Source organism: Eumetopias jubatus, unplaced genomic scaffold (assembly GCF_037043125.1).
Source record: "Eumetopias jubatus isolate StellerSeaLion01/CBP00866 unplaced genomic scaffold, mEumJub1_p1.0 scaffold_16, whole genome shotgun sequence".
In the NCBI taxonomy this organism is placed as follows: Eukaryota; Metazoa; Chordata; class Mammalia; order Carnivora; family Otariidae; genus Eumetopias; species Eumetopias jubatus.
The window spans coordinates 11438879-11452363 of record NW_028274822.1 but is presented as its reverse complement, the minus strand read 5'-3'; the positions used below and the strand labels follow the sequence as shown (position 1 = coordinate 11452363).

Here is a 13485-nt window from a genome sequence, read left to right as displayed (position 1 = left end):
CATAATAAATGCAGAAGCCATAGGACATTCTATCACATGAAATATAGAAAAACAACTAATAATGCAATTTTTAAAGTTGCCATACTTGGTTCTCCTTTGGGGGTGGTGGTGTAAATTTTCATTGTATGCTTTTATTTTTAAATCAATTCATAGAAACAAATGAAAACTAAAACTATTCCTGAAAACATGCCCCTAATATTCAGTTAAGTGGATCCATCAAATATTCTTTATTCAGTTAATGAAGTTTCATTTTCTGTCTGGCTCTGCTCAGCTATAATAGTGAGATCCCCTCAGTGACTTGGGTGTCAAGATGCTGTTACTTGTCGCACTGCCTTTCTGGACAGTAATTGAGGCTTATAGAGATTGCTCTTGATAAAAACTTGTTACCTGACCCTGATGGATGAGATGCCTAAAATTTGAGTCCCTTCCAATTCTGAGTATCCTCCCAATGTGCATCGTCAATCTTATTTTTTTTTTTTTTTGCTAACATATTTTTGTATTCCTTAAATCTTTCTGAGGGCTTAATTAGCATTTATCTTCATTTTGGGTTTGTCTTTTACAAAAAATATGTCAATTTCTCACATGCCTTGAAACATGAAAAAAGAAAATAATTAAAAACAAATGTAGCATGTTCAGCATTTTGTGAATCATTCTGTTTTGTGGCATTTGGAAGTTTTAAATGCATTGGTTTTTTGGATTGGCATGTAGGGACCTCAGTGGTACAAGTGACAGCAACAGATGCTGATGATCCTACGTATGGCAACAGCGCCCGAGTGGTCTACAGTATTCTGCAAGGACAGCCTTACTTCTCAGTGGAACCAAAGACAGGTAAACATTGAAATGTGACTCTTCTTGTAATGTCATCATTTATATCTTGCCACAGAGTTAATATTAGTTATTTTTATTCGATATAGCTGGCACTGAAAACAGACAGTACATTGCTATTGTGCTTCTCTCAATATGTGAACTGGGATAGTAAACAGCATATAATTTATAGAGGCATTAGCATCCTCCAAGACTATTTTATTACAGTTAACAGAATTTCTACCAAAATTAAAGTATTATGTGTTAAAAAAAAGGTGTTCAGTTGCTATGCCCTGACTATATAAGAAAACAATTTACATTGTTTTCTTTTTGTCTTGCTTTCTTTAACTAATTCATGTAGGAATCACACACAGTTAAGTTTAAATCTCGAGCAGAAACCTCCCTGCCATGCAGTAGGATAGGTAGTAGGTTCAGCTTATCCTTTCAGAGTCTGGTTTACTCCGGAGAATTAGTTTAAATGTAACAATTAGGATGATGATCTGCTAAATCAAAAACTAAATTAAGTGATTTTTTTTTAATTTTCGAAGGAAAAAAACATATTTTTTATGAGTTATCTGACTGCCTGGATAGAATATGTGATTGGTTGGCTAGATGTTCTGTTTTGCTTTTAAGCTGAAATAGTTTACATTAAGTAGGACTCTAATTTGGAGCACTGTTGTCCTGGTTATAAAATGACATTTTATCTAGTCTGCTTTTCTGGCTCTGGGTGGAGGGAGGAGGGGTGAGTGTGGAGACGGGTGGTTTGTGTCGCTGGTCTTCTTCACCATGAAATGAAAAATTTCTCCATATTGTAACAATTTTGTCTTTATCGTGAAGAAAATTATTCTTCAAACAGCCAACTTTATGACTATTGGATAGTACCGTGACCCTAAATGATTATTTTAATAGTACTTAGACTGTTTTCCATATAAATGGTAATATTAATTCATTTTCAAATCACTGTGGAGGATAAATATTTTAAGTGTCTTTTGAAAATGATAGTTGTAATGTGCATGAATGGAAAAATAAATTCAATCCTACTTCACCGTTAAGAGTTTTTACAGAGATTGCTTTGCATATTTTATACCAATATAGTGGTAGAGTCTGGAAGCCACCTGGAAAGTCTAACAGAAAATAAACAGTTCTGATTAAGCGAGTATTGAAGGAGAAGTAAACAAAAGTATTTGATTTATGATATGAATCCTATGAATGTAGAACGTATGCTTGTGGTTGATTTAATGATAGATCTGAGAAGCCTAAATTCAAACACCCACCCATTCCCTTATAAATTTACTCTTTATAGCCTACAAAGACATTGACAAGTTTCTGACAATTTGCTCACAAATTATACACTCCTGCATTATATAACCTGTCCAGAAATAGCATACACTAATCCCTAGGGTTAAATGTTTTGCTGGTACTAATGATTGGCTTGTGATTTTAGCTTTGTGGTTAAGATGATCGTTTGTTTTTTTTGTTTTTTTTTTCTTAAGTTCCTGTGGAGGGAAGGTCTCTGATTGAGCAAGTGGACAATAGTCTATGTCATGGGATCACATTATTAGTATTTCAAATTAATTCTAATTTCAGAATCTCAAGGATTGTGTATTGTAGGAGATGAAGAGGTTAGTTTAATTTTGTTTGGTTTAGAGTTTTTCATACTGTAATTATGGTAATCATTGGGACTTCTCTTTCTAGAGTCATTAGTGCAGAGATATCCTGGGAATTTTTGTCATCTGTTAATTTATAATATGGATAGTGTATTGTTTGCAAAAAAATACCTATTTTTTCATAAAAATGAGTTTTCTTTTTTAAAATTTTTTATTGTTATGTTAATCACCATACATTACATCATTAGTTTTTGATGTAGTGTTCCATGATTCATTGTTTGTGCATAACACCCACTGCTCCATGCAGAACATGCCCTCTTTAATACCCATCACCGGGCTAACCCATCCCCCCACCCCCCTCCCCTCTAGAAACTTCAGTTTGTTTAAAAATGAGAAGTTGTCAATCCTTAAGGGCATGGATATCTGTGAATCAAGTCTGACTTAGTCTTCATAGTTGGTGTCAGTCTGATTTTTATCTATATGAGAAATCACATGAATTTCTTAATCTTTAAATCTAAGAGTTTTTAAAAAGAAAGTAAAATTTTTGGTAGGAAAAGTACTGAAAATCTGCTAAGTCAAGATTTTGTAAAAACAGGCACAGGGAATCACTGTTAGGTGCATTTCTATAAGTTTAACTTCTGATTTTTCCCCTAATATTAATAATACCCATTACCATTTATTAGTCATACATCATGAACCTAGCATGGCTACAACCTCCAGTCACATATTATACATATAGCACTACTCAGAGCACAAATGACCAGAGGGCAACTGTATATTCCACCTTTGTTTCTCCATCCATAAGACGAGAATGTGAGTAGCTGCAAAAGCCAATGCTAACAGTTTGCTCTAATAAGCAAACAGAATGGCGCTAGAAGCATGACAAGGCAACATTAAAAGGACTGCAGAGAATCCCATCGCCTGTCTCCATAATGACCACAAACTCCCGGGAGGCTGGTGGTTGGTTATTCTAAGGCGTCCGTCTACTCTGTAACCGGCAAGTGAAAAGAGCCCATGTTTCAGTCTATTTGATATATGGCAGGACTGGCTACATAATTTGCAGCTCAAAATAGAAATGCAGGCCCTGTCTTCTAAAATTAATAGGATTTTAAGATATTATCAACAGGACAAGAAACCAAGCATGGGACCTGTGACCCTGCACAGGTCACATGGCCATGAAGCTGGCCCTGAAAAATGGATTGAATGATAAAACACCACTTGTCATTTAGGAGTTCCTTCTTGAACATAAGAGGTGTGACTATACGATACCTGCATCATATATTACATACCCACTTGTTACATCATAATTTTATGTAAGTAATACAGTCATAACAAAGCCCCCCCCAAAATATGCCCTTCAGATGCATTCCATTCTGTGGAATGGCTCATGGTGTGGCAGACCCTCACTCCTGTCGGGCTTGCTGAGGATGTCCTCTCAGACATTACAAGAGTCCCTTCTTCAGAGACTTTTCATTTGATGCCAACTCTGAAATTGTTTAGTGTACTAGAAGCTTCCATATTTGCTATCATTGGTTCTCCTCTGACTTTTTATGGTTCTATTATATGCTTCACTTACAGGGAGACAAACCAAATATAAACACAGCTTAGATGCAAAATTTAGAAAGAAATATAAACTAATAGGAAGAGATTCACCATGTACATCGAATGTATCTCAGATCCACAGGGCATGAAGCCCCATAGCCCTGTGTTACCTGAGTCATGTGGACCAGTCCAAGATCTGAGTGTGTAGATACCAGGCCTCAGTGATTGTTTGGTTCCTTAAACTGGAGTGGATTTCAGAACCAGCTCTTATCTGTTAACATTTAATACATATATACATTCTTAAGAAGTTTCATGGTAAAAGAATATGCTTTAAAAAAATCATCTGTGGCTGTTAGGAAATTAAAGAATCATCTAAAAATTTATTCCCAGACTAAAAACCAGAGAGTTGTTGAGCAATAGTGATGATGAATTTGTTTCATATGCACAGTACTTTGTGACCACGGATTATAAATAAATGGAAAGTTCTGGGTTATTGGGTCAGATGATACATCTATAGAAAAATTATTATTCAGGAAACTTAAAATCTGAGCTAATCTCTTTCCTAAAGAGCTATAAGAAATATTCTTCTCATCATAAGTTGCTTAAAATGGCTGATATTGAAATTAAATAATGTCGTCTTCCATGAAAATCTCACAGAACTGTAGGGATCTGGCTAGACAAAACTGGCCTTTACTACCTCAGAGATGTAGCATTAGCAATTTGCTGTACGTGTATTTCTCCATAATATATAGCAAAGTGCAAATCAAATCCAGTGAATGAGAACTCTTTCCCAAATGTAGACAGTTTTACTTAAAAGTGAAGAGCTCGCAAAAGTCATGGGACTGGAAATATATTATTTTTGAATGTCCTTATTTAAATTCATTTCTCTCCCAATTATTCCATTCTTGTCAAAAATATGTTTAATATTTGAGGTATTTGGAAATTACCTTTGCCATCTGGTTACTTTGCAAACTTTGTGATGATTTTTACTTTGGAAAAGTGCTATTTATAGGATCACTTGTAAAGAAACAATTAGAAGTGTAAAAAATAAGTGAGTAACTTTGACTACCAGACTTCTTTCTTAATAATGTTGTATTTCCTTACAAAAATAATGTCACCAACCATGAGAGGACAAGGCTGCCGTGTTTTCCTTGCTGATTAGTTGAAATATTAAGGCCTCTCTCCATTATTATAAAGGTGCAAGGATGTAAGCGCACTTGTACCTATTGATATTGGGAGGAAAAATAAGAAAGACATAGAAGTTAAATAAAAAAAAAAAAAGAAACCAAATGAATAGGAAATGATTCTAAACATAGTTCATTAATATTTTGTCATCTAATGCTACACTTAGTGATCAAATATTAAAGAAAGCCAATCCTCAATTTATTAAAAAAGGAGTTACAAATAAATAAAGGATGATTAACACCTGAAACAAAAGAAAGGAAAAAGAGAGTTGTGAGTCCCAGAACTCTTCGACAAAGACTATTTATGCTCAGTAGCATTATTACTGAGATCAGCACTCATTATATTATAGAGTTAAGAGAAGTATTGAAGAACAAACATGAAATATACATGGAATCATTATGACACTAAGAAGAATATGTGTTAGACACTGATCCACCAAACAGAATTAGTATGTGACTCTTTCTAATGATTTTTATGTTTCTTTGATATTTCACATACTAACTATAAGCAGTGTGTAGGTGGCCAAAAGAATTCAGGGAAGGGTATTAAAGAGGGCATGTTCTGCATGGAGCACTGGGTGTTAACATGCAAATAATGAATCATGGATCACTACATCAAAAACTAATGATGTATGGTGATTAACATAACATAATAAAAAAATAAAATAAAAAAGAATCCAGGGAAGGAGTTACTTAAACTGACCCTGTATTTTCTGTGCTGTGTAGCAACACTGCCCGATAAGAAAAAGTGGTCAACCTTTAAAAACAAAACAAAACTGTCCTAACTCAAAGAAGCGTAATTTAAACACTTAAAATACTAATGTGTTGTTGATGTGTGTAAAGTGTGTGGGTGTGTTTGTGTTTGATAGCTAGTGCTCAGACTAAACAAAAATATAGTTACTTAAGACAGGATGAGTGTTGTTTAGCTTGGAATCTTGTGAACCAATAACAAATTGCTTAATTTTTTCCTATGCTATTGAAAAGCTTTTCTCATCTGTTTCCCACCACTAGAACAGTTACTAAACTGTAGAATATTATGAAGTATAGGGAAGGCCTCGTATGCTTTCCCCTAGGCTTATGTTTGGTGCTGAAATATAACCTACACTATAAATAAAATATAACATATATTATATATAACATAGCACACCATTATTACATGTGTACATCAAATAATCAGCCCTTAAACAATTGGCAGCTTTTAAAAAATTATAACTTAGAAGGATATAACATTTTTATGCTAAACATGAGGAAAGAAAGAAACTTCATCCCAAATTAAACAATTATTTGCAATTATTTTATTCCCGAAGAACCATCCTCTATCAAGCAACCCAGTTTTGCTGTTTTGCTACTGAAAAGTCCTTAATACCAGAGTTTTTCTTCTGCAGGTCTGAGTCAGTGAGGATTTAAATCCTGACTTCCCCATAAAAAGTAGAATCTGTTTAATAAAATAGATTAGACATCTTTCAAGCTATGGTCCTAGGTGGAGAGGTAAGACATAGTCTTTGTTGGAAAAGATGAAATTGCAAGAAATAATTAAGTAGGATTCTGAACTCTTTATATTTAATTAGTAAAGATGACCTCATATTGCTAGTTTCCAGGCCTGTATAGATCAATGTTAAATACATTTTTATTTGATATCACCTCTATGTACATATACTACGTATATTAGGTATATATATCATTTAACATAAAACTAAATTTCATCCCATAATTAAATATTATTGCCTAATATACTTAGGCAGTAATTAAATAGTTATAAAATAATTAATTTACTATACCAGTGATTATTCTGTCAAGTTTTCCCATCGAGCAAAATGAGACTCTGAAATCAATTTCTCATACATCTGAAGCCTTAAGGTGATCAATATTCAATGCAATTGATTAGAAACAAACAACAACAAAACACATGAATGTTTTCAGTGTTGCTGATTTATATTGACATAGTCATTCTCATCTTTAGTACTTTATCTCAGATCATTCGATAAAGTATAAGATCGTCCTGCATCATAACCACATCCACAACCATAGCCATAGTTTGAAATGGTGTTTTTCTTATTAAACATAAATCACTCTCATTTTTTTCTTTTTAGACTATTTCAGCCATTTGCTCAAAGAGAGGTAATAGGAACCATAACTGAAAGGTTATACTGATTTCACATCACCTGGGAATTACGTGGTTAGAGAGGGTGAAAGAGAAGAAAAGGAGAGTTTCATTGTCATGTACCTGCACAGGTTTCTGCCCATTACTTTGGATGAGGAGTTCGCGTTCATGTTATTTATTTATAAGTTGGTATTTCCAAACCATATTTTTATAAAACTGAAAGATAATCCTCTCTATCCAATATTGAGAAGTCCTGCTTTTCCATGTTACAGCACTCTCTGTGCTTTGTAATATTGTATATAACTATTATGTCCCTTTGGTCTTTAATAGGCAGTAAGATTATTTAAAATAAAACAAAAGGCAACAACTCAGGAATGACTTGCTAACTATATTAGTGTTCTTCACTAGTATAAATGCAATGATTCATGATGTGTTTTACTGGGATTTGAAATTTTACAGGAGTCATCAAGACCGCCCTTCCAAACATGGATAGAGAGGCTAAAGACCAGTATTTGCTTGTTATTCAGGCAAAGGATATGGTTGGTCAAAATGGAGGACTCTCAGGAACTACATCAGTCACCGTGACCCTAACTGATGTCAACGATAACCCACCTCGCTTTCCTCGAAGTAAGCTATTTTGTTAAATGCTGCAAGTGCCCTAACTTTCCTTGCCAGTCTATAAAAATGTCTTTTAAAAGGAATTTTTCCAAATACTTCTCAAGCAAGTGATTATCTTACTACATTCTCCCACAATTTTGTTTTATCAGGGGCATGGTTTTAATTCAGAAATGTGGAAAAATAAGGGTATTGAAAATGAAAATAGGCAATCATCTTTGTATTACTTCTGTCTTCAATATAGTATGGTTTTTCTTTGTTTCACATTTTTAATACCAGACAGTTATTAAGTTTATTTATATATTCATCTTTTCATTCTAGGATATTCTTTGTACACATTCTGTACGTTACAAGGTTGTTGCCAGTTGTAACATTCAGATACATTTCATGCATTCTATACACCAAAAGTATTGATTCATTTTTAAAGATAAAAATAGAAGAGCACTAAACTTTTTCATTTTTTACTCCACACTTTTTTTTTTTTACCACTTCATGCACATTAAACATTCCTTTAACAGTTCTACTATCTCTTTCTTGTGCAAACATTCAGTGTTTCTAAAGAAGTCAATTCAAAGAACCAGAAAACCACATGCCCTCAATTTAGTTTCTATGACCAAAGTGGCTTTTGACTTAGCCAAGAAAAAGGGCGGGGGTGAATTCTAGGTAGAAATGTCTTGATTATAGAAAAGCATTTCATCTGTCTTTTAGTTTTTCTTTTTTCTTTTGTAAGTGTATGTGGTGTTTCTTTACAACTCTCAGGAAAATAAGGAAATTGTATAGACTATGATGTCTCTAAAGTGTTTGTTTGATAGACATGAGTAATGAAGCTCCCTTACAAAAACAGATCTTAGAAGCGAACAATGTCAAAGAAGCTTTCTCTGTGAACATGAAAGTCACTGTGTTTTCCTGCAAATCTGTCTTTGGATGTTTCATTTTTATTTTACTTATTTTAATATGTAATATTATTATATGATATTGTTATACTACACACATTTTAATACTCCCTAACAAAATAAAGTGAAATTACCCTGTTTAGCATTCACAAAAAATGAACTCATCCTTACTGTGCCCTTGATAGCTTATAATGGGAGAGGAGAAGAAGGTTGTAGAATAAGCAAAACAATAATGTAATTATTTTGGGCTCATAATAAAATTAACTATTATTTTTAGCCTAGAGTGGTAAGAATTGATACTTAGAACTTGCGTTATTTCAGTTGTCATGATTTGATAAGATACAGTACAGGTTTTCTAGCATATACTAGATACTCTCCTCCTTATTAAAGTGGGGGAAGCCAAGCGTATGTCATTAGGTTTTTCATTTTTGCTGGGATTTTCTCTACCATGTGTAGTTAATGCGTAGTTAATATTCTATCCTTAAAATTTCTGGATTTTACTAAGGATGCTTCTGGATCTGTAAAAGCAGTCACTCAAAAGTCATTAGCATATCTTGTCATTATTTTTTTTTAATCAGTGACTGTTCACAAAATGTAGAAAATTGCTAACAATAGTAATTCTGAGCTGAAAATGGGGTCCCTTCAGTTCCTTCGAAGAGAATCTTTTCTCTTCATAAGAAAGTGAAAATACACCACATTTAAGAACCTGAAGGGAATGGAATAGGTAGAGGAAACAGGAAAAAACAGATGATTAAAGAAAAATGGTTCTGAGGAGTTTCCTAGTTTTGAAGGGATGATTCATGGTCATCTGCTTTCCAAACTGTGGTTTTTTTTGTTTGTTTTTTTTTGTTTGCTTTTTTCTTGACTTGCAGGATGGTGAAGAGGAATTTTTACAAAAGAAAGTTAAAAAGCTTCTCTTTCTATTTTACTTTTCTTTCCTTCTGTTCAAATATCGCCTCTGCTTTTGTGCCTTTGTGTTCCAAATCATACAACCCACAGAGATAACTCTCATTCCTGATAAATTTATGAGCTAAAACAAGGCTAATGTGGTCTTTCATCAACATCCTTGTCCAGTTGTCTGAAACTTTCTTAGTAAAAGACACTGTTATGTACATCCTAACAATAAGTAGTCAGAATTATTTAGGCTTGTGTTTGCCCATTTGAAGCCTAAGCTATACTGTTTTTATTTTTTTAATATTTATATTAATTATATTTTAATTATTTAGATTCAATGGTTATATATTGATCTTATGTATAATTATTTTAAATTTGTCTCATTATTAAAAATTGCTTATTTCTCACCACTAGAAATACAGGAATGGAGACTCTTATCATTGCCTTCCTCAGGCTGTTTCTGCTGTCACGTATTAATTATTTTAGATTATCACCAAGAAATTTCTTAAGTCTATATGAAACTTGTCATTTATCTCATATTGCCTTACCATTTTTTTTAGTAAAATATAAAAACAAACGAAGCAAAGATGATGCAAAGCAACCAAATAGTTAAGTATTTATTGGTTGGCTTCTGTGTAATTTGTTCACTTCTTGATGGGAATTTCACAGGGTCTTACCAGTATAACGTCCCAGAGTCATTGCCAGTGGCCTCCGTGGTGGCCAGGATCAAAGCAGCTGATGCAGATATAGGAGCTAATGCTGAAATGGAATACAAAATTGTGGATGGTGACGGATTGGGAATTTTCAAGATTTCTGTTGACAAAGACACACAGGAAGGAATCATTACTATACAGAAGGTAACATTTCCTTTATTTTCATTTTCTGTGAAGGTAACACCACCACGCATACTGAGAAGCCATGTTTGCTTTGATGGAAGAATGTATTAGACAAAATAAATGACCATGCGGAACTGTTATTATTTTAACTTTAGGAAGAAAAGCTCTGTGTTTATTTTTAGGTGTCAGAATCATAAAGAATCCTCAATGACATTTGTAAACATGCCCCAACGAGTCTCTTCTGAGGAATCCCACAGCCCTTATCTGCTGTGTTATGACTGACAGTAAGGCACACTGGTAAATGTACGGTTTTAAATGACCTATGTGGAGAGAGGAGTATGTTTCTTTGTTGACTATTCCAGGCATGAAACCCCTAAAATCAACTAAAAGTCTTTATTAGCAAACTAGACAGACAGTCCATATATGTGAAAACAGTGCGAAGTTAGAAATAGAAACCAAAATGTTGAAGACTTGCTACATTATCAATTATTCCTTTTTACAGTTTATACTAATTGAAGTGTTTGAAGAATTCATACAGAGCATGAAAAGTTGTGAAGCTTATTATAATCCCCTAAATATAAGTGCAAAGGAGATAGAAAATCCCTATAATCCGAACTAAAGACTCTGTCATGGTATATTTAAATTAGCTCCCAACACTGATTAGATATGGGGGAAAATGAGCTATTTATTCCTTCTGCTTTGTATAGACATGCTCTTAGACAAATGTTAAGTTAAAAAAAATATTGTAGAGTATAGTCTTACTTTCCTAACTATTTGAAATACTAAAAATTAAAATATGTGAAAATCCCCACCCCCTAAATAATGGAATCTTATGCCAGTCTGGCAATCCAGGTGTATAACTCTGTAATTAACACTCCTCAATAATTAACACGTGTCAATAAAGAAAGTTATATTTTAGCTGTTACAGGAAAACATATGTTTGATTTCAGGCCAATGGGCAAAACATTTCTGCAATTATTTCCAGTGGACAGCTGCTATTTTAGCTCAGCTGGTGACAATCTGTGTAAAAAAGTTTTAATAACTAGGATAGGCCAACTGTTGGCAAAATGTTTTGTTTTGTTGTCTAAAATAAAAGGAATGCAATAAGGTACAATGCTGCTCAAAGATTTCAAAGATTCATCTGAAATCAATCTGTTCATATTCTAGAATTTTAAATATATATTGAAATTATTTTTATTGAACACATACATTTCACATATTATAGAGAGCATAAAGCATTGAAGAAACATATACACAAATATATATATTTGATATATTTAGTTCAGTAATAAAACATCTTCAATTTCTTAATATTATTTTTTAAAGTTTTAGGGAATTGTTAATTCTGGTCACAGTCAAATCACACACTATTTTTTTTTTTTAAGTTTAAAGCTTTGAAGTCATTTCTAGCTTCTCGTTCCTCCTTGATCCATTATAACTCTTGGCTATATGTTTTTTCTATTCTCTTTAGCATTATCCTAAGGTTGGTTATCATTGCTCACTCCAAAACTATTTTAATAGCTCCTGAGTTTACAACCTATTTCTAGCTTCTCAAATCCATTCTTTCTTTAAATTGCTGTTCAAAATTCAAAAAGACTTTATTAGTCCAACTAGATTGAAAGCAATCTACCTTATACTAAGGGAATAAGAGAGAGGGATACAACAAATTGAAATGAAACAGTAAAATAATCATTAACGAGGTTATATGCTTAGAAATTCCAAAAAAAATTTACTGAAGGATTGTAAGAATTAACAAGAGTTTTCAATAATGATAGCTACAAAAGTAAGTTAAAAATCAGTAGCTTCGCTGTAGCTCATAAGAACTGTTGTTACAAAATTTCATCTTCAAGGCAAGTGGCTTCAACTCATGAAAAATAGAATATCCATACTTGGCCCACTACCCCTAAAACCCTCCATCTTTTTTTTTTCTTTTTATAATTATGTTATGTTAATCACCATACATTACATCATTAGTTCTTTTTTTTTTTAAAGATTTTATTTATTTATTTGAGAGAGAATGAGAGCCAGAGAGCACAAGAGGGAAGAGGGTCAGAGGGAGAAGCAGACTCCCCACTGAGCAGGGAGCCCAAAGCGGGACTCGATCCCTGGACTCCAGGATCATGACCTGAGCCGAAGGCAGTTGCTTAACCAACTGAGCCATCCAGGAGCCCTACATCATTAGTTCTTGATGTAGTGTTCCATGATTCATTGTTTGTGTATAAAGCCCAGTGCTCCACGCAGAACGTGCCCTCTTTAATACCCATCACCAGGCTAACCCATCCTCCCAGGCCCCTCCCCTCTAGAACCCTCAGTTTGTTTCTCAGAGTCCATCGTCTCTCATGAAAATCCTCCTCTTAAAGCAGTGTAGTCCACTAGCCTCATAAGGCACTCTTTAACCCCAAATCCAAGTGTTTTTCCATCATGAAGCCAACAGGATCCTGAGTTCTATTTCAGAAGAGTGTTTTTGCTTAACATTTAAAAAAATAATTAGTCTCTCTAGAGTGTTTTTTGTTGTTGTTGTTGTTTTCAGAATGAAGAAGGTCTATCCTTAAGATTTTCTGATTCCCTCTGTCAGAACTAACAATTGCATATGGTCCTCAAGGACAGGATTTTGATTTTCAGTTTTATTTATCACAATTTCAGTGAAATGAGGCTCTGTATTTCATTCCAGGTAAAATGCTTCCAGAGGCTCCTCACAGTGAGTGGAGTCAGCAAAAACATGTACAGAGTCCCATAAATTTGGCATTCTTTCTGTACTAGGGAATAGTGGAATCATCTATGAAATCCATTCTGGATTTCTGATCTGAGTCACAAGGACATTCTTACTAGAACTAAGAAATTCTGAAGGAAAACGAAGCATTTTTCCATTGTTCTTAGAATATTTGAAGATTTTCATTTAGATATACAGTAGAATGCTATGGGCAGTCCCAAAAAATGACCCATATTTTGATGGGTTTTCTAGTCTCTCCTAACTATAGGAAAACATTTACAACCAGGCTCTGCTAGGAT

The 13485-nt window shown here is 33.7% G+C and overlaps 1 protein-coding gene across 1 annotated transcript in view; it reads left to right on the top strand.

The window, feature by feature from the left end:
- CDH7 (cadherin 7) overlaps window positions 1-13485 on the top strand; it is a 116010-nt gene that overhangs the window by 45328 nt on the left and 57197 nt on the right. Inside the window, exons 3-5 of the mRNA XM_028102955.1 lie at window positions 709-828; window positions 7698-7865; window positions 10310-10497. Of these exons, the coding sequence (XP_027958756.1) occupies window positions 709-828; window positions 7698-7865; window positions 10310-10497 (476 nt within the window). The remainder of the gene's footprint in view (window positions 1-708; window positions 829-7697; window positions 7866-10309; window positions 10498-13485) is intronic.